General features: G+C 40.2%; 2 protein-coding genes across 7 annotated transcripts in view; one reads left to right on the top strand and one right to left on the bottom strand.

The window, feature by feature from the left end:
- The window catches only part of vgll4b (vestigial-like family member 4b), a 28221-nt gene extending 13278 nt beyond the window's left edge, over positions 1 to 14943 (top strand). For both annotated transcript variants that reach the window (XM_079483041.1, XM_079483040.1), the window contains 4 exons: positions 5944 to 6133; positions 10977 to 11190; positions 11767 to 11890; positions 12454 to 14943. In XM_079483041.1, coding sequence (XP_079339167.1) covers positions 5944 to 6133; positions 10977 to 11190; positions 11767 to 11890; positions 12454 to 12698 — 773 coding nt within the window. In that variant the 3' untranslated portion in view covers positions 12699 to 14943. The remainder of the gene's footprint in view (positions 1 to 5943; positions 6134 to 10976; positions 11191 to 11766; positions 11891 to 12453) is intronic.
- atg7 (ATG7 autophagy related 7 homolog) overlaps positions 14724 to 21216 on the bottom strand; it is a 54037-nt gene continuing 47544 nt past the window's right edge. For all 5 annotated transcript variants that reach the window (XM_079483029.1, XM_079483030.1, XM_079483028.1 and 2 more), the window contains exon 20: positions 14724 to 15708. In XM_079483029.1, the coding sequence (XP_079339155.1) occupies positions 15676 to 15708 (33 nt within the window). In that variant the 3' untranslated portion in view covers positions 14724 to 15675. The remainder of the gene's footprint in view (positions 15709 to 21216) is intronic.

The raw sequence follows: 21216 nt of genomic DNA, 5'->3' as shown, positions 1-21216 counted from the left end.
GAATGTGTTTTTTGACTTGTTTTGGGAAAATGTTTTTTACTTTAAAGTCTTTAAAACATGCCTTCGTGCGTTTGAAGCGGCTAGTTGCGCATGCGCTGTGAGTGGCTCACCTCGCGAAAAATGTGTAGCATGCAGATTCCTCCGGTTCAGTGATGTAATCCACAGAGTTTACAACATTCCGCCCTACTACTGTTGTTATGTGAAGGCAGTGACGAAATAAACTGCACAGTCGTGCTTCTACGGGTTTTGGCACGTACATTTTAATATCGTTTTGGTCAATTATTGTTGATGTTTCTTGTTATTAATGTGTCTGGGGTCGCTGGGGGCAGTGGGGGTGGTCCTGCACCAGGCTGTACCAGCCTCCTGTTGTTGGCCTTCATATGTCAAGAAACCTGACATGTGATACAGTCTAGGCCACATGCGCTTTTCAGACTTTTAAAAATGTGATTTATTTTGACCGCTTTTAATATATTAAGGTGGGTTTAATTAGAATTGTAGTTTTTTATCTGTATCGTGCATCCAGTTTGTTATCTGGCAAACTGTAAGAACTTTGTTGGCTCTTTTTTTGGGCTCTTACAAAGACTTTCATGCAAAACTACACTTCAGTGCACACCGACTCCATGAGCAATTATGTTCAAAGTATTAAACAAGTCATCACACTATGTAGTCCAAAAACTGCGCATGTCACACCTTCCTTGGAAGTGACTCTTCCTTGTTTCCAGATAACTCTCTGAATCTTTCAATGGAAAAAACTCCAGCAACAACAACATTTGGCCGGACGGTTGACATGACTGGCATATCTCTCCATAGGCTGCTGTTGTGACAGTCTTGTTGCTCCCAGCGGATGTCGGGCACATCGAGTGCTGCTTGCCTTTGACCTGCCGGAATGCTCTTCTCTCTGGCAACTGGTCACATGACTTGGTGACAGTGGATGGAAATACACAATCACAGCCATTTTTGCTCGCTGTTGCACGGCTACCACTTCAGCTATTTTTAATGTGTGCCAGAGAATTTCCCGAGCACATGGCTAATCTATTACAGCTCCTGCGAGCAGAGCATCATCTCTTAAAATAGATCACTCTCTGCATCACTTTTTCTCTGTGCTCACGTGGACGTACAGATTGGCAGAAAAGTGCACGTAAAAGCTCGCAGCTGTAGATATACGGCTTTGCTGAATTTGACCTTGTGCTTTATCAAGGACTAAATGAATGTATGCAGGGTTTCGAAGGTCACCTATCTTTATGATCATTGTTCATCCCAAAGTGATTTAAGGGACTCTACCATGTGGTAAAACGCAAGAAAATTATAAACAAGGATGGCTTGTTTGTGTTATCTCACAAAATATGCCGAAGCCAGAACATGTCCTAATGCGTTTTGTTGGTCATGATTTGTTTGATTTCTGTATGACATGTGGTTTTGTATAATTCTTCTTGATGCCATGCCGTTTGTTTATTCATTAACAACGCTGTCTGTAGGTTTCTAATCTTCCAAGAGGACGCTAACACTTCTGTTCATCTGTCAAGCAGATATAGTTGTTAGCCAAAGCCGATCGGTTCAATTGTCAAGTGATAATCGCTATTCAGTTTTATCTCTTATATGGTGTCATGATAAACATCTACCTGCAGAAGTTATCAAACACATTATTAACAAAGTGTTGTTTCGCATTTATCAACATGATGATTCCAGGTGTCCGTCGTGTTAAAAAAGAAAAGGTGATCTTTAACTCGCTCGCTCACACAGTTTGAATCGGTGGCGTTCTGCGGATGTGTATTCAGGGTTTAAATTAAAGCAGACGCTGCAGTCGGGAGTTAAATGCTGACTGTCACTTCCCTTCCGAACGGGCTATAAAGGGCAATGGAAAGATAAAACCCCCTGCTAAATCCATACCTGTTGAACAGTTGCTTTTGTGTCTTCAATAACCCATTTCTCTTTTAAAGAAAAAATTCTGTTTTATAAATGGGTCCGAGAAGGTCAGATTTCAGACACCGTAAAGCAAAGAGACTCCTGTTCTGCAAACATTTGTACTGCGATCAAGGAGACTGTGGAGGATTTTTACTTTGTGTGCATTCGAAGCATTTTATTTCTGGTTTCCCTCTGTATTTGACAGCGGTCACCAAAATATAGTTTGTGAAAGGGTGTTTGGCTTTCTAAAGCTCCCTGTGAATGAGAAGGAAACGGGGTTGGCGCACATCTGTAACACAATCTCATTCTGTCTTGACGTTTGAAGTCTCTAGGAGCAGGGCAAGACTTTGATCAGTTGTGCTCATAATGACCGTCTTTCAATAGATCAAACATTGGCTACATCCCCTCGTAACGCAGTCTTTTATGGCTCCTGCAGTTCCTAGCAAAGGTTGCTCTGAGGTTTTTCATGGTTTGAACTTCACAGAAAGCAGATACACCGAAGTGTGAAATTCAACAGGTGTGTTAAAGACGCTTCTTTCTCCCGATGTCTTGTCCTCAGGGCTTTGCATGTGAAAGGCATCTACATGTTGTTGCATGCTTCAAAGCTCTGCAGTGATATAGAGACATCATCATGAATAGAACGGTTTCTTTCTCGAAATTTTGTCAGCCTTACATTTTCATATCCTAAATTAAAAGTAAGAGGGGGTCCAACCACTTCTGACCCTTAAGAATCTAACAGTGTTTGGATATGTACATCTGTGTTTGTTGTTACAACTTTTTTATTCTTGCATTTTTTCCTATACCACAATTTATTCAAACTTTTTACTGTGTGATCTCATCACGTTTTAATGGTCATGGATGGGTTTCCCGAAACCTTACCGCTATGTCATAAGTTATAACGATATAAGAACGACGTAGTGATACGAAAGTTTCGGGAAACCCAGACCATGGCATTTAAGAAATTCTATACCAGTCTTACACCTTGAACTTTCTTCAAATTGCATCCTATTTTTGTGATTATTTTTGCAATTTTCTTATTGAGATTGCAATATTGCACCACAGTGAAATGAAAGTTTGTTTACATTTAGTCATTTAGTGGACGCTTTAATCCAAAGCATCTTACAGAGAGTTCAGGGAGCAAAAAGCCAAATGTCATCAGCAGCAATAATACAATAAATGAACATTTCTTTACGTTTCAGCCCGTCACACAGTTCTTTGGCGCCTCTTGGCAGTAAAAGGTGTCTTCTGAGCGCTTGAGTTCAAGGACATGATCCAGAACTCTAGAGACTAAAATTTGAGAGAGGTGGCACTGGTACTACAAAGTAGGCATTTAAAGGATTTTTTTTTCGATATTCGCTGAGAATTATTCTCACCCCTCCACCGCATGCACACATGTATAGGCTACACACATATAAACAGAGAGGGAGAGAGACCATTCAACGATTTCCATCTGTATGATAACAAACATTAATTCATTATTGAGTAATCTTATATCTCAAGCCATATATAAATTTTAGGATAACATGCTGAAACATGAATATAATAAACATAACCAAAATATTGGAGCATATTACGAACCGTCTGAATGATGATATCAGCTGGTCTGAAGCATATCTTTAGCGATCATCCTAGTGATGAGTGCCGTTGTTTGCTCTGCACGTCTAAGATTCATAATGGTTGATCCGATCATGAAACTAGCCGATTTCCACTGACCTGTGGATGCGTCGCCCTCAAATGAATGCTCATCCTAGTGGTTGACCTATGATAACACATACTCAAATACAATGTATAGCATCATGCAATTTTAGTCGCTTTCGATAGAAGCGTCTGCCAACATAAGCGATTTTCGCATGACACAGACTGCAGTGCACTTCATTTTCATAAATTTAATAAAGGACCCCATACAGAACTCATAACATCATCCCAAGTTACAGTTTATGCCACGCAAGTCTACATTGTGCGTAGCCTACGAGATGTTAGCGAGTGTGAGACTTCCCCATGACAACTTTTAGGTGCATTATTAGCAGTATAGTGTAGTGCTTAAATGGGTCATGAAGGGTATGCGTAAAGAAAGCAATGTGTTTGCTGTTCAAAGACGAGACGCCGTGTTTCTCATTCGCGTTATGTGGCCCTTCTTTCTTGTTTTGTTGTTGGTAGCACAGGCTCACAGCCCTGGCTGTGTTTTCTACTGAAAAGTGGCAGAAACTAGCAGCTCCTTTACAGTTAAAAAGAGACAAAAATCAAAACAGCGCGTTTAACATATGCAAAACTGGGCATCTAGAGCATGGTATAATGAAAGATTTGAAACTTCAGACACATTCAGGGGACCCCTAAGATTTATAATTAATTTCTTTAAAGTTTTCAAAACAAGTTTCCTGCATTAGCTTCACACATACAATTCACACGACACATTTCGTTATCATTGCTCTTCAGGTCAACATATTTAATGTGAATTACATGCAAGGGCACCCGTGGTGTATGTAGATAGAAATAGCTCATTGAAAGGAACTAAAAACACACCTCTGAACACATAGTTATGTATATTATTGCATTTCTGTCAGTAGATCCTCCAAAAAACAAACACTGGACCTTTAAAGTTGTGCATAACTTGTGCATAACCTGCACATTTTAAAACTCTTGTTATAGTAGAGTAATTATCATTGGATGGTGATAAACTGTCTCAGACACGTCGATTATATGGCTTAGTTTTAAAAAAATAACTCTGTCAATGTGGTTTGGATGAGCTTTTTGTTAACTGAGATTTTGAATGGGTGGAGTAGGTAAGGGGTGACATTTGTGCTGATCCCCCCCCCCAAAAAAATAGTGTAAACACTGTGGCTTTGGGGTATGAAGAAAACATTGTGTTTGTTTTAGCATCCCAACCAGCGAAAAATAACTTTTTCAGAAAAGCTGTATAGATCTGTTTGCTTTGAAATTACACAATTCATCATTAAATACATGGAGTTTGTTAAAAGGCTTCTTTATCGTTCTTTAGTAGTAATAAATTGATAGACAGTATCTCTTACAATAGCCCGTATCTGACCAGCAGTTGAAGTGGCTTTCAGAAGACAAACCGAGATAAGCTATCATGTGTCAGGGACTGTGTGGACATTTACTGCAGGCTTGTCTGAAGCAGCACAGCCTTTTCTCTATTAGCAGCCAAAAACACTGATGTCATCACCGTTGCCATGGAGCACGGACAGACGAGCCGAAACACGACCGTCAGGAAAATAGGGCGCTTGTTTAGGGAAGTATCACACAAACTCGTATATATCCAAGCAATGTCATTTGTTCACTTGTTACTGAAGTCAAGTGAATGTTTTGTGTGAATGTATGCATGATTTATTTAGGAGGGTTTAGTGTAGGAGCAGACACCTGGTCCTGGTTTTATGACCTCCATTTATCATTTTACCCTGTAGATAACTACTCGAGCGGAGTTCAGTGGCATCCAGGTCTGGTTAAATAAATGGATGTTATAAAAATAAAGTTTCTCAGGCTTAGTTAACCTCATCCCAAGTGGAAAGTCCCATTGGCGAGAGCATGCAGGTTGTAATTTTCCGGCTTCACTCCTACACACAGTGCCTGTAAATGTAATAAGGACTGGAGAAATCTTACAGAACAGCATTTCAGTGATGTTGCGTTATGCATACTTCTGATAGTTTTGTTTTGCAGTATGTCTATATCTTTCGATCACAGTTACAATCCCTGCAGTTGTAATGGACACTTGGACAATATTAACTGTGGACATGAAATTGAGGATTATTATTGAGTGAATTAACTCTACTATGATAATAAATGTTTTGTGCTGAAGAAGCATCTCATCTGATAATCTACAAACCAACATCAAAGGTTTTGCCAGGATCGTGACTGGGCTTCTTTGATGTATAATAAAATGTACTGGTCAAGTGATATGCTGCATGAGACATTGGTATCAGTCTATTTGTAAAATAGACCTTTTCAGTAAATGTTGAATATTCTTTCTTCAAACACTGAATGTAACTTTATATAGTTTTATGAAGTCGAATCTCTTGTTTTGTGTAGGTGAAGCTGCTCTTAGAGGCGAGTCCAGAATGCAGGCCGTGTCACTGTCCTCCGCAGTCAGCAGTCACCGGACGGGTCCTCCTCCAATCAGCCCCAGCAAGAGGAAACACAGCGGGGACCAAGCAGACGAGGACATCGACTGCAACAGCGAGCATGTGGCCAAGATGAGCCGACTGTTTGCCGCACAGTTGTAAGTGGAACCAATTAATATCCCATCTCTTATAGGCACATCTGACATGCTGACAGGCATTCACAGCTTGTGTCCTTTTCACCAGAGTGGAAATCTGAAAGCTGTAGCACGCTTTCCACAAGTATGCAAGCCACTTTAGTCACACATTTGCTGATCTGGTTGGCAGTTGTTAAAAGAAAGAGGGAAAAAAAGCCCTTACTCGGTTGAAACAAGGCCCATGCAGGCAGAAGTTTGGGAATGTGCTGAAGACCAAGGCCTGGGATTCTTGTCATTCCAGCCCTCAGAGTCGAGCACATGGGCTGATTGTAATGCCTGGCCGTGCCCTCATGGCAGAGCTGTGGATCATTCCTCACATACCAGCTCTGTTTGGAAGAGCCTTGTTCAGTCAAGGGACACAAGACAAGCTATTCAGCAGTACTGGTGCTAGGCAGAGCAGCTGAGGCTCATTTATGACTGTTAAATCTGTCCAGCAAATCAAGACCCAACAGCAACCACCAACAATAGTTTGATGTCGAAACATGACAATATTTATTTGATTTGAGCAGGATTGAATAGATCATGGTCTTCATTCTGCACTTCACAGGATATTCTTTATAAAGTAGGAAATAATATTGATTTGATTGTGAATAGTACATATAGAATACCAAGGAAGACTATGGGTAGATTGGATCCTTATGTTTGGTTAAAGTTGGCTGTCTCTCTTATCTTATGTGTGAACACACGCACTGGCACTGCATGTTTCAGATGGGTTATGTATTCTACACTTATCATATCTCTGATTTATATCAGAGGGATAGAGGTGAATGAAGGGCTCTTGATTGTTTTTATTGGGAGTATTTTGTCCGACACCAGACACCACGGGCCAAGACAACGGTGAAGCTAGCTCAGGTTTCCATGATGGTGTTTTGCTCTGGAAGGGCGAACCCTGTCCCTCAGGGAATGAACCAGTGGGGGTTGGGAAATCCAGTCTTCCTGTCTCTCTTCTCACCATAATATTTAGTCCCGTGCTGGGAAAAGTTATTTTAAGCATTTCTTTCCTTTTGCTGCCTTTCTTGTAACTGTAAATGTATAGGGGTTTCGTTTTTTGTTTTGATTCCTTATGTAAAGATTTTCTACACTTTTTTTTATTTGGTGGTTTGTGTTTGTTTCTCCATTTTTGTTAACACAGGCCAAAATAAATGGTTTAAAGCAAAGATATGCACACAAGACTTAGTTAGCGGCAGCGAGAGAGCTGAGTACTGGCTCTCACAGGGTTAATAAAACTGGAAACTCTGAGACTTATTGTTGTCGAGTGGGCTTCGTGTCAGGGTGGGGGCCATTTTCTCGCTTTCACCAGCCCCATGAAAACAAAGGGCCTCTTATCCGGTCAGCCCACTGTGTTCTGGAAGCTTGCTCGGGCCTGTCCCATTGGAGACGCCCCACTGCAGGAAAAGTCACACGATTCCTGCCCTGTTCCATGTCGACGTGTACAACAAAATAAGAGTCCTTCACACACAGTCTATATAGATGATGGCAAAACAAATTCACGCCGCTTGATTGTTATGGGTGTCATTTTTAGACTTTACTTACTACTTACAGTAACACACAGTAAGTAAGGAAAACCAGCTGTTTTCAGAGGTTCTCCTGGAGTTGGGAATAATCCATGTCAGCCTTTATGTTCCTGCTGGGAACTTGGAGACTTTCTCTTTCTCATGCATCCATATCCAGCCAAATGGAGAGTCAGGAGAAAGCAGTGCCAGCATGGTTAGGGTTTATGAAATCATGTTTTTCTGCTAACTTTTACACGCAAACACACATTATGAACTGTTTTGTTCATAATTTGTCAAAGCAGTCGAGTCTTAAAAGTTAACCAAATGTTTTAATCTGATTAGACATACTGTGGGATTGATCCAGACTCTGAGACCATTTACCTTTTTGGCTGCTCGTGTTAAAACCTGAGCCAAAGTAACTCATGCGACAAAATATTTGAGTTACATCTCACGGCTACCCATAATTTAACATTCAAGAAATTAAGTTAATGGATATAAAAAGAAACGCAAATGTAATGCTGGTCTTAAAATGTTAAATGGGTATTTAACAGGCAAAACTAATGTACCCATGCTTTACTCGCCCTCAAGGCATCCTGACTGAATATAACTTTCTTCTTGATGCAATCGAAGTTGTAATTCCACGAATCGTTTTATAGGCTTCATGTTAACCAGAGGCTTGTTTTTTCGCCAAATGACTGACTAAAGCTCCCACGCAGAGGAGACGGCATTCTATTGGCACAAATTGAAAAAAGCAGCGTTCGTCACCTTTTGCCGTTAAACAAGCTGTGAAATATCCCTTTAGCTTTGTCTAATTATTAACAATGAATATTAATGTTTTTTTTCTTGCAGTGGTATGAATATGGGTAATAGTCAACAGTGTATATGGGGCAACTTAATCACATAAAGTATAACTTTCAAGCAACTGCTTGTATCCCGTGGTCCTGCCTTCCTCGCCTTGATTTCTCCCAGATGTTTCCTGTATCTTTGTGGGCAAGGTTCCAGTGACTTAAGGGAGAATTAAGAGAAATGTCTTGCTGCCAAGATTTGCGGTAGAATTGTGAGGTTTTGCCGCACGGCTATGAAACAATTATGAGAAAAGGTCCCCAGTTTTTATGGGCCTGCATCTGTGATTAAAGCGAGTACAGCAGAGTTACACATCACTTCTATAAAGTTGAAAGCAGACTGGCTACCACACTCATCCTAGATATTCCAGCTATTGCACTTGGGAGTTTTTTCATTTTAGGCTGTTAGACAGAGTCTTATAAAATCATGGCTTGTAAAGGACATATTAAATGGTCTATGGTGAAGATTTATGTTTATAGGAGCAGGATTGCTTTATTGTTTTGCAGTGTGGTCGTGCCCTGATTCTGAATATTAATAGATTGCTGTGTGTTGCTAGTTTAAGATCCCACTGTTCATTCCACTAATTGTATGCTTTACAAAACCCCAACCCTTGGAAAGGCAGGCAGGCTGCATCTTTTCATGGGTCAGAGGCTTTAATGCAAGCCCTTTCAATGTATTACCATTTGAAAGTCAATGTATGCCAAGTTTGATGTAAACACTGAGCTCTGTGCCATAAAATGTGTCAACCTTAGGCTTTATACGAAACTACATAAACACACATGCTTTTAACAATTGGTAATGCACCGTTTGTTGTATTCTCAGCATCGCCACAGGGTTTGCTTTAGTGAGCGTTAGTGTTTAATGCTACTTTTAACGGAATATCTTTCTGATCCTCTTAGTTAAACTAGAATAACACATCTGGCTTAACAGCACAGACATTTGAGAGAGCATTTACAATGGGCCCTTACATTGGCCAAGTGTTTTTTTGCCGCACTTGTGTAGAGCTGTGTGGGGGGGACCTGGGCCCTTTCTAATTGAGAAGATTGTGTTTCACCAACATCCATGCCAAGGTTGTGGAGGCCCGAGGCTGTGTTGTGGGAGGATATAACTGGGTTGTGTTCATTCATGTTCGGCTAGGAGTTCATCAAAACACACGAGCGTTTCATGTGAAACGGATTCAGATTTCTCAGAACCTCGTGTTTGAGGAAATTACTCAACTTTTTTTAATAACCCCAAAATGAATGAAAATGTGCTTGTCTCCTCGAGCAAGCATCCTGAAAGCACTCCTGGAATGATGCCAGAGCATTTCGCTCACATCAGACGTGAAGAGAAAGAGCCTTTATGCTGTTTGTTTTCAAAGGATCTGTTTCCTCTCAAATCTGAACTTCATCTGATATTAATAATGTGACGCGATTGCTATATTCCAGAAAGCTTCATTTCCTCACCAGTAGTTGTATATGTACCCTGATATGATGTGGGGTGATGCGCTGAAATCTGACAACAAATACAATGATAGGTGTTATGAAACATTCAAAATAGCCTTTCTGTTCTAAACTTTCACAGAAATGAAATCATTATGTGAATTTATACTGTACGGATCAAGTCAGTAAAAATAAATGTTCTGTGCGGTGCATGTTTATAAGTGGACAAGTTTATTTTAGGGTTGTACGTTTTCTGTTTTCTCTCTGTGGCTTTCGGTTTGTAATTGTCAACGCTGCAATTTCCGGTGAAGATGAAAGTTAACTAGCAGATGCTTTGGTTGCTTAGTAACAGCTGCGAGTGCTGCGATACTTAAAATACTCTGAGTATCAGTCAAATCTGTGCCCTGTAGTCGCAAAGCAGCGCTTCCATCCGAAAATTTCATCCGCAGCGTGAGATCTGGGTGACGCACTTGATTCCATCCAGAGATGGACCGCGATCATCCAATTGAGGTTGGGTTACAAATACCTCTGGCTGTTTCCGCGCTGTTGTTGGTCTCTCCTGTGTGCCCATTGAATGGTATTAGGTTCTCTTCCTGTGAAGCACAGTTGAAGTCTTTTGAATGGTGCACTTGGCCCCTCGCTGGGCCTCCGCTCTGCTGGCAACGGGAGACCGATCGTTCCGGAAGGGTGGAATAACGCTTCTGGGCTTTGCTGCATGTGTGTCTATTCTTTCAGGGGGAGAAGAAAAACAGGAAAGGAGGTTTGATTGTTGGGAATAGGGCCTTTTGTACGAAGCGATTTGAGCCGAGGGAAGTAACGAGGAAGAGCTCTGACAGTTTTGATCGAATCCAACAAGACTTTCTTCAGAGAAAGTAGATAAAGGACTGGTTGAACGCAAGTAATGTTGACTCCTCTGTATCAAGTCACGGTGACTTCTTGAGGGAGTTCCAGAGCTCTTGCCAGGCCCTGCCAAATGCAGCATTAAAAGCACTCGTCTGTTTGTCGCTCTACGTGGGCCCCAGTACAATCCTTTCTTTGTTTCTTTTGCAGAGGCAAGGCTGCCAACGGGGACTACCGCAAGGACCCCCGGGATCGCAGCCGCAGTCCCATCATTGCCACCCCCACCATGAGCCTCGTCGGTGGTCAGATTTACGCCCACATGCCCAGCCTGGCCATGGACCAGCCCCTCGCACTGACCAAAAACACGGACGCTAGCCGCACCGTCACCATCTCCCCAACCGTCAGCCCTGTTGAGCGTCAGCAGGTAACCTTCCACAGCACGACACGACTGTTTGCCACTTCACTACACAATAGTGCTTCTCACACTTGGAATGGTTTACCCCGAGGGGCATTCTTGAAACTTAATCTTGGGTCGTCGTGTTTCATACCGTTCATACCTTACCCTGAATTATTAATTATTAATACTGGGTTGGCTATTCAGGTTTCATGAAAATAACACAGCAAACATGCTTTCTGCAGGCTTAAGGAATATTCTTCCCATTTTAAAATATGTTCACAAATGATACTTTATATCTTTCTGCTCATTTTAGAATCAAAACTCCAATTCATTTTGTATGTATCAAAGCTGTCCGTCTCTTGCTGGGCCAAATATGCACTGGAAGTACTTTGTGTACATTTCAATTTCCAGGAAAGAGCTCAGCTTTTCTCTGACAGTGAACAGAAGGCTTTTTATTATTCAGTTCATAAACTAAAATACTACAGACACATCTAAAGTACTGAAGACACATTAAGATGATTAGGTTTGTTATTCTTGCCTGGAATATGATGGTTTGCTATTCTTGCCTGGAATATGATGGTTTGCTTTGTGTTTTATGTGCAGAATCGTCCCTCTGTGATCACTTGTGCCCCAGCGAACAATCGTAACTGTAACCTCTCCCACTGCACCGTGTCTCACAACGGCTGCTCGCCCAGCCTGACTTCAAACTACCGCAGATCCTCCAACTGTAAGTAGATGCAAACATCAGCGTAGATCAAACCTCTGGCACGTTTCATAAATAGGGTTTTTTAAAGACTGGAATTCAAATGGTTAATGACATTTTTTACTTGTATGTACCAAAATTATTTCAAACATTTAGCAACTTCCTATCAAATACATGGATATTACAACAATAGGTTCGAGAAGAACAAAGAAAATTCTTGTCAACTGCCACATTTTTTTCTTGAATTCTAATTGAAGTTTTCCCGAAACACTTCTTTAACGTTTATAGCCAATGAAATATCCTTTTATGTCGAGCTTTTATTAACCCTCGGCTGCGTGTGGACCTGAGGCTTTAAGACAGTTCTTCAATCAAAAGAAATATATTTGAGAACTGATTGGAGTATCGCACTTAGACAATTCTAGGAAGTTCATAAGAATTTTATCTTGTCTTAAGAACAGTTTGGTGAATCCGTCTACTGTTTTTACCCTATTCATGGAAAGTGCCAAAAAGCTGTCTAAAATGGGTTTGAATTTGTATTAAAACGCCAAGACGCAGTCTGTACCAACCCCTCTTTCCTTCTTCCTCAGCTAACACAGTCTGCGACCCTGTTATCGAGGAGCATTTCCGTCGCAGTCTGGGAAAGAACTACAAGGAGCCAGAGCCGGTAACAAACTCCGTGTCCATCACAGGCTCAGTGGACGACCACTTCGCCAAGGCGCTGGGCGAGAAGTGGCTGCAGATCAAGGCCAAGGGCAGCTCGTCCGGGAGCCCGGACTCGTCCCCGAACAGCCACATGGTCAACCACAATCACTCCCCTTCTCTCGTGTCTTGAAAAGAGGACCAGCTGACCCCAGTCCCAGCCTCTTCCAGCTGCCTCGCTCTCGAAGCATCCATGCATGTTTTAGCAGCGCTGATGTATAGCTATGTACATAAGAACGCCCGGCGAGGATGTACTCGTGTTCACTTTCCTTGTTTTGTGCTTTTATTTGATTTTCCTTTTCTTTTAAGTATGCTAGTGTACGTTTAGCTTGGCAGTTACATAATGGGATGCCCATACACATCATCAATGAGCAGGAAGCATTTTGGTTTTTTTGATTAACTATCATCCGACTGTCTAACCATCTGCCTCAGATACCAAAGAAACCTCTGATGCACACCATTTACCCAGAAGCCATTCTGGCATTGCAGCCAGCTCATTTCTATGCTGGTTTCCCTCTCCGGTTGTCCCACACCGCGTCTTCTCTCCCGGGATGTGCTTTGCAGCTGTATGTGTGTATTTGGAACTGAAAGCCTGGACTGATTTTGCACTATTGATGGATTGAGGTCGTGTCAGGTAGTGTTGGATACTCATGCTAGGATGTTCAAAACAGTAGGACGAACTGCTGACACAGGTGGGAAGCGATGTCATCTACATCACTTTGGCAGAAAGGGAGGGAACTTTCTATCTTGCTCCAGACGATTCTCTCTATGGTGCTGACAACTGGACTGCGGCAAACATGGGCATTTTTTGTCGTTTTTGGATTTGTTTTGATCCCAGGCACTGTGGTTCTTGTAGAGTAGATGAGGTTTTAAGGGTTAACTAGTGCTCATAGGTGCATGTTTTTAAAATAGCTGGTATCTATTATCGTGTAGACATTTCATTTGTAATTCTTTTAGCCTTTCTTTCAGATTTTATTTTTGTCAGTAACAGTCCTAGATAACTTACTGCTGGTACAGTTGTACTCCATATTATAATTTTCTATTCAATATTCATCTTGGTAGCTGACAGATACAAAATAAGTAAAACAGCCTCCGGACAGGCCATCTATATATTAACGGTTGGATCTATGTTATTAATTTTGCGGTACAGGAAGCTATCGCTCTTTGCATGACTGAATAAGACATTAGCAGCTACGGGCAGGTCAACTGTAGCGTTGACAATCTGCCGAGAACGTCAAGCTTATTTGTCGTTGTTTTTCATCTTGCTCAATTCTGCGTCGTTTGGCTGCGGCTGTCAAAATGAGGTTTTCAAACCTGTGCCGTAACATTCCTCCGATAGGGAACATCGTACAGGTGTTGTACTTTTCTGACGTTTTCAGTGTAGTTACTAACTCGAAGCTTTGACATGAGGTTGCAGATGCAGGAGATGCTTAGATCTTAAGCTTGTCCTTACATTCCATCAGCTCAGTTTCATTGCCGGTTTGGATGTTGTGAAATTTGACAACAGGAATTGCTGCCGGATAACTCACCCTGTGCTCTCATTGTATGTAATTGCCACAATGTTGTCGTATCCTACAGGGGGCTTTGGGGCTTTTCTCACCGTGTGTCAATACTGGGGTGGGGTTTTGGGAGGAGTGTCCTGAGGTCTATCGTATACACATTTCACTACCAATTTACCAGGTAGGCCACTCACTTTCTGCTTGACACACAATACCCTACAGGCTGTAGGTGTCTCACTTAATTAAAAACGAACAAAAAAATTTTTATATAGGAAACTATAAGACCATCATTACGCTGTGCGTAACGAATGTACAGAGAAAAAAATCGTAGGTATTTTTTGAGGAACAATTAATTTGTTAATGATATGTAGCTATTTAATTTTTCCCTTTATTGTAATCATGCTTTTTTCGTTGAAAAAGTTGATCTTTTTTTGTTTGTAGGTTTTGTCTGTTTAAGGTTAAAGTGCAGGAACACCGTTATTCTATGAAAACACTGCGTTAGTGTAATAGCCACTCGTGTATTACTTGTAAAGGCTACTGAGCAGTCTCGATACACTTCTGAACGGAGACTCTTTCAACTGTCTCTGGAGACATTTGAACAAAAGTACTCATCTCATCGACCCAGAGTCTGAGTGAGATACGTCACTCCAATATCAGTTGGGAGTTAAGCAACATTGTTTTTATTGTTTGATGTGCGCTTCCAGGAGAACGACGAGAAGAAACAAACTGTTTTCTGCACCTCGAGTGTACTTAATTTGTAAATCTGTATTATACCCTCATTTCATGGCCTTGTTTCTCCTTGGAATAAAACAAAGTTTTGGCAGGCCATTGTTTTGTACTTAAGTAGCCTCAATGAACAATAAAGTGCTCTTAAACCACAGTCCACTTGACTCTGTCTGTAAATGATGAATTGTAAATACACGGGTACAGTCTTTGTAATGAAATACTTTAAATGACAAGAATCTCATTGTGTAATTCTGACACATAAAGCAAATATTAAGACATGTATATATTGCAACAGTGACTATTTCAAGTGAAGGTAACCCCTGAACATTTCACAATATTGTTAACAGAGCAACAGGACAGTCTATGAAAAGTGAAATTGGTTAAATGAATACTTATACATTACAGACATTCATCCCAATAGATATAAGCCTGCAAAACCCAAATATATCATATATATTCATATAGCAGAGATGATGTACCTTCTTTGCAGTTTACTCTGACATAATATAGACCTAAAACCCCCAATATGATGTTAAGATCCAACAAAACAAACTGTTTCAAGACCATTGGACCGGAAAGGAACTTGGGTTTAATTTCATGTGAAGTCTGTGGGAAATTATGTCTGTCCGACATGTTGCTGAAAAAGCAGAATTTCAGCAACATTTCCATTTACCCAGTGATGTCTACCCTGGAGTCCATATACACGTTCTGACAAAACACATGATTCTATAGATACAACAACAAGAACGTCTATTTGGAATGAATACAGTTTCTCCCACAGTTACATTTGCAGGAAGTCAGTAAATGCTAAAGAACCGATGAGTTGCCATGTGAATCACGGTCAAATAAAGGAACTTCATATGTTCAGTTCTGGTCCTGAAGCCGTCAGATACTTTCATCATCACTCATGTCCCAGATCTGTCGAATAAAACAATAATGTTATTAAACAGTCAAAATCCTTTAAAAGCACATTCAGTGTTGTTTCCAATGACACATGGTATCACCCGGCAACATGTGGAAAAAAACTAGCTCCGTTTTAAAGGCAGAGACAAAAAACATCACAAGCTGCTTTTAGTCAGTTTAGTCTAAACCGACTGACAGATGCTGATAAAAAGGCACTTTGTAGTGATTAATGCCAATATGATGTTGTAATCTGTCAAGTTTGCGGTTAAAAGTAATTGTCAGCATTAGTTTTAATCCACTTCATAACATCTTAACACAAGGCAGAAAAGGCATAAAGGGCCGAGCATCTATAGATAGTAAAACCGTTTTAATCAGATACTTATATAGCAAGTCATATCCCCGTTCAATACAAATTCAAGTTTTGTGTCTTTTAGTAAGAGTGTGTTAGCTGTGATGGAAAGAAATTCATTTAGAAGACAAAGTTAAAAACACACAAAAGAAGAATAAAAACGATAACACAAAGCATATGTATAATGCATTATAAAAGTAGTTTTAATGTATTAAATATGCCTTGTAAAATGCACCTTATAATGCATCGCAATCTCATTATAACACTTATAATTAAAAATGCAGTGTAACAATGAATTGATAAGTTATAAGTTAAGTTTGGGCTGCATGTTTGTTTTAGAGATGCACCGATATGTAAATCTTGGTTGATGATGTTACCTGATCATACTTAAACATTGGAAGCCGATATACAGTACCTACATGATTTTCAGAGGGGAAAATACTACACCTGCTTTACTTTCCTGGTATGATGTTTATTTAATAAATGATAGATGTTCTTCCAGAGCAACCCAGATGTGGTCTCAAGATAGAAAGCATTCAGACAGCAGTCGGCTTCAACCAAAATGCTTTTGTTCCTTTAATTTACACCTTCATAAATACTGTACATACCAACAATGTTTTGCTAACAGCAGTAAGTGAATGATCCGTGTGAGCAGTGTGAAAATGAAGACGTTCAACCAGAGGAAATGATTCATCATTTATCATCTATAATATCGGCCTAAATTTGACTGACATTAAACATGGTATGGCAGATCATTTATCGTGCATCCCTAGTCTGTTTATGTTGTTGCCGCTAAAACAGTCCCCTGGTCAGGACCCCTGAAATAAGCCCCCTGATCATACATTTACTATCTCTGATATGGTAAACGGCACATAGTGCACTAGATGGGGGACAGGAATGATTCAGACAGTGTAAACATGCAGTCTTATGGGGAGACTGAAATGCAGCTTTAAATATCTCATAAATAAAAATACGCATGTGGTCACTATGAACTACCAAGGTATAGCGACACATTCCAGAGGTACAGGTGCAGGTAAAAGCACACACACACTTGAGTAAATATTGACAAAGTTTCATCGTACATGCATGTACTGCAGAGCAAACTAGAGACGTCCAGGTGTCGCGTCGTCTGAAGAGCATTCAACAGCAGATGAGCATCTGAACATGTAAACATCTTTTCAAACACGCTAATTCTACACACCACACGCATGTTTGAAGAGTCCACTATATTTACAGTGCATGCAAAACTGAGCCGGGACGCGAGAGTGAAGACAAACAACGGCGTTCATGTCCTTTTGAAGACAGAAGGACCAGACGGCGAGCGCTTGTGTTATTTTGGATTAAGTAGGTGACTGATGTGTGCCACCGTCAGCTCTTTCTTCTACTGCACACCTGCTTGTCAAAAGCTGTGTCATTGACATGCTAATAAAAGCCGAACAAAAACAACTTCGGCGGCCTTTCCGCTTTGAAGTCCATGCCAAGTCAAAAAGAATAACAACCTGAGAGATAAGCGAGTGATCAAACAGACACAAGACTGGGAGGACTGGAGGCTGTGAGCCGTGCCTGACTCTCTGTGCTCCTTCACAAACTCTACTGGCTCATTGAGCTTCTGCCTTCATACAAACACACGGCATCGTCCAGCACACCATCCATCACAGGCCATCCCAACACAACCACTTATAACTAAAATAACATACATCGCATGTGATTGGATTTCATAAAGGCCTGCAAATAGGGCTGTCAAATGATTAATATGTTTGTGTACTGTGCATATTGAATTTCTATTTATAAACCAGATCAAATGTTGCTTTCGCAAATATAATATACAAGCATTACTTTTCCCTCGATATGGTGAAACACAAGGAATGTTTATGTAACGTGCAATTTATACTCCAGAAGAAAGCTAATCTGCATCTAATCTAATGAAGCACCTCACGATCACATCCTCACGTGCCGCCACAAAATGAGTAGCCGAGACCTTGTCCGTACATTTCCCGGAGTTTTCGTTTGAAAGCGGTCTTCGACCACGCAAGTGTTTTCCAAATGCTGTCTATCCACACAGAAACATGCTGAACACGTACATCCATGATGCGCTGTAAAACATATGACGTCTTTTTGTCACGGCAGTGTGAAGCAAAGCACAGAGACTCGTTTAATGGATGGAACGAGGCCAGGATGCTGCTGCGGGCAACACAAAACGAACATTTCCAAAGTGAAACTATCCGCTGTCAAACAATAAGAAATTCAATATTCCATCTCCTAGAATGCGACCTACAGTTTGCACGAACTACCATTCCTCTATTACAGCGGAACGCAAAACATTAAGAGCATTGCTTGTTATTAAACGGTTAACTTTAGTAAAAAACTATGAAAATTAAGCAGTACAGTACAGTATGTCTAGCACTTTGGTATATTTATTTTCTATAAACTATTCTATTGTGTTTTATTGTTCCAGTATAGAAATGATCATATTTACAATAATAATATATTGATACACAAATATTGACTTTATTAGGTGTCTCTCACGTTGACCCACAGCAACATTAGTGTTCAATGTTTTATACAAATAATGAATTCTATGTAGTTTCCATTTCACTCATTTAACATATTTAATAATGCAGGCATCAAGTTGTTTGACATGTTTGAACATTCTTTAAAAGGCCATTCCCTGGTAATAAGTTATTCTCATTCTTATAACTCAGTTATTAACTCAATTACTATTTGTGAGAAGTAACTAGTAACTAAATACTTTGTAAAGTAGCGTGTGCAACACTGCATATATGTATACATATTTAGGAAACATTTAAACGTACCAATCATTTCAATTATACATAAACTGTCATTCATAAATATATGCACGTGTGTGTGTACGTTTTTAAAATACAAAATGAATATCGACCGCACACAGACTTTTATTCTCTATAATTCATCGCTTCACAGTCCTAGTTGTAAATAATGCAACGTTTTGTTATGGTTACATGAGTAGTGCTTGGAAACACGTCAATTTTATTCTAGTTAGAGACGCTCAGATTTCTTTGGCAAATACTATTATCATGATATGATACATTGAAAAATGGATTCACTTGTAAGGTCCTTAAATGACGTGCGTGCGACAGTAAATGTTGGATGCCCTAAGGCCCAATTACAACTTAAAATGACATTAAGAGGTTTTGATCAACTGGAGCCCATAGGCAGCACACGTTTGAAGTGTCATACGAAGGTCATACGAAGACTCAGATAAATGTACAGCTGCTGTGGGTCACAAAGGTGCTTTTGGGATCAGGTTTTCATGTTTGGAGACTTATAATTATGAATCATCTTAATAACAATGTAGCGCTGCTATCATTTAGTTATATCTGTGTTGTCGAGCATGTTGTTATTGCATTTATCTTTCATTACATCATCCACATAAAGCCATACAATCTTCCGACAGTATGTGTTTACAAATACAGCATCTGTTTAGATTACATGGACATATATTACCGCTTGTATGTTTCTAGGAGAAATGAGAAGTTTGGGGTGTAATTTTCGAATGAGACGGTTCAGAATGAGAGAATCTGAGATTGATCCGTTCATGTCATCCGTACATATAATGGTGTTCTGTTTGTTCATTTTGAAGCAATTGCTGAGGCCAGAAATGAGATGTAAATAGTCCAAAAGATTACATACGGTCTTCATTTCCTGATGACAGGCACGGTCGCACACAAGACAACATTATTATTAAAGCTGTCATTACATAACAACTATTTCAAATGAATCATCGCAACAACGTTCTTCTCAAAGTACACACCCATCACGAACGTTGCAAAACCGCTAACATTTACACAATACTATGTACTATGACACGGTTTCAAAATACAAATACACAACATGAAATATTGAAAGAGTGATTATTATTATATTGATTATTATCGACATGTGCACAGTTCCAGATCTATGTAGCAAGAAACTGCTAATATCTGCCAGATGACCACCATCCATCATCGTCATCGTCACCATCCACCTCTAAGTTCAAGAATCCTGATGTTTTTCTACAGTTGTACAGTTGTCCAGTGGCACAATACACGAGGGATGGGTCATCTAAAACAATAATGCATTGCTCTTTCACAACATACTCAATAAATCCAACCAAATGTTACTATCAACACAGAGCATGTAGTATGGTCATAGGCTACCGGAGATGTGTTTGTGCTGGAGGGCAAACAAACCCTTTGCTTGGAATATGAAAGCTTCCAGTGGGTGAACTGAGAGCAAACACGGTGAAAAACATGTCTGGTCAGGATACAGGTGTTTGAATTACAACATACAGCTGGCTGCTGTACTACAGAGAGAGAGAGAAGCCTTCATTCTGTGCTATTTTCCACTGACTGTACATCAAAAATATAATATTCAGCTTGATCCTCATGAGAGAAACACAATTCAATTCAATAAAAAGAGTCTTCATTTTCATCAACAGTCAGTAAATCTTTCTTAATGTGACTTGTTGTGAAATTCCTAATGTTTTATGTCTGTGCTGACCAATAGAAACCGATCCGGGGCACGTGTGGCTTTTGCTCAGTGTCCATCAGACAAAGCTTAAACCTTCTGACCACTGGCTACATGTTTGTGTACTAAAGCTGTCCCAGAATTGTGATTTCTATTGATGCTCTCTCTATAACATTGATTGTCGGATGGTTGTGTTCTACGAAAGTAATAATTGTTATTCTATATGATTATTATAATTTCAGCTGTCAGGGACGATAGAGCCGAAAGTTATGGATTACAGTTTATAAATATGAAGTGATATAATAAATTGATTTAAATACAAGACCCTTGCATGTGATGTTTCATCCTGCTTATGAAAAGATTGTATTTCTGGACGGAAAAGTTGCATTTACAATCATGTTTATCCTCAGCTCACTCGAGTCTCTTCACAAAGGTCAACCAGCTGTCACATAATGTCTATAAGCTGAGAGAAATACATCTACCTGCAATGAACATTTGGGAAAACTACATCAAGGTAGTCACGGGACGTCGCGGGGAGAGATCTTTTGACAGATGAGGCCATATTTGCTCATGCCAAGATGGAAGTAGAGGAACAAATCCAGGAATCACTATGTGTCAGCACATCCACTGGCTCGGTTGGAATGAAGTTCTCGCTCTGTTGTCTTTATGTCACAGGAAGGAACACGCAG

The sequence above is a fragment of the Barbatula barbatula genome (assembly GCF_947034865.1).
Source record: "Barbatula barbatula genome assembly, chromosome: 20".
Lineage (NCBI taxonomy): Eukaryota > Metazoa > Chordata > Actinopteri > Cypriniformes > Nemacheilidae > Barbatula > Barbatula barbatula.
This window is presented reverse-complemented; position numbering and strand designations above follow the sequence as displayed.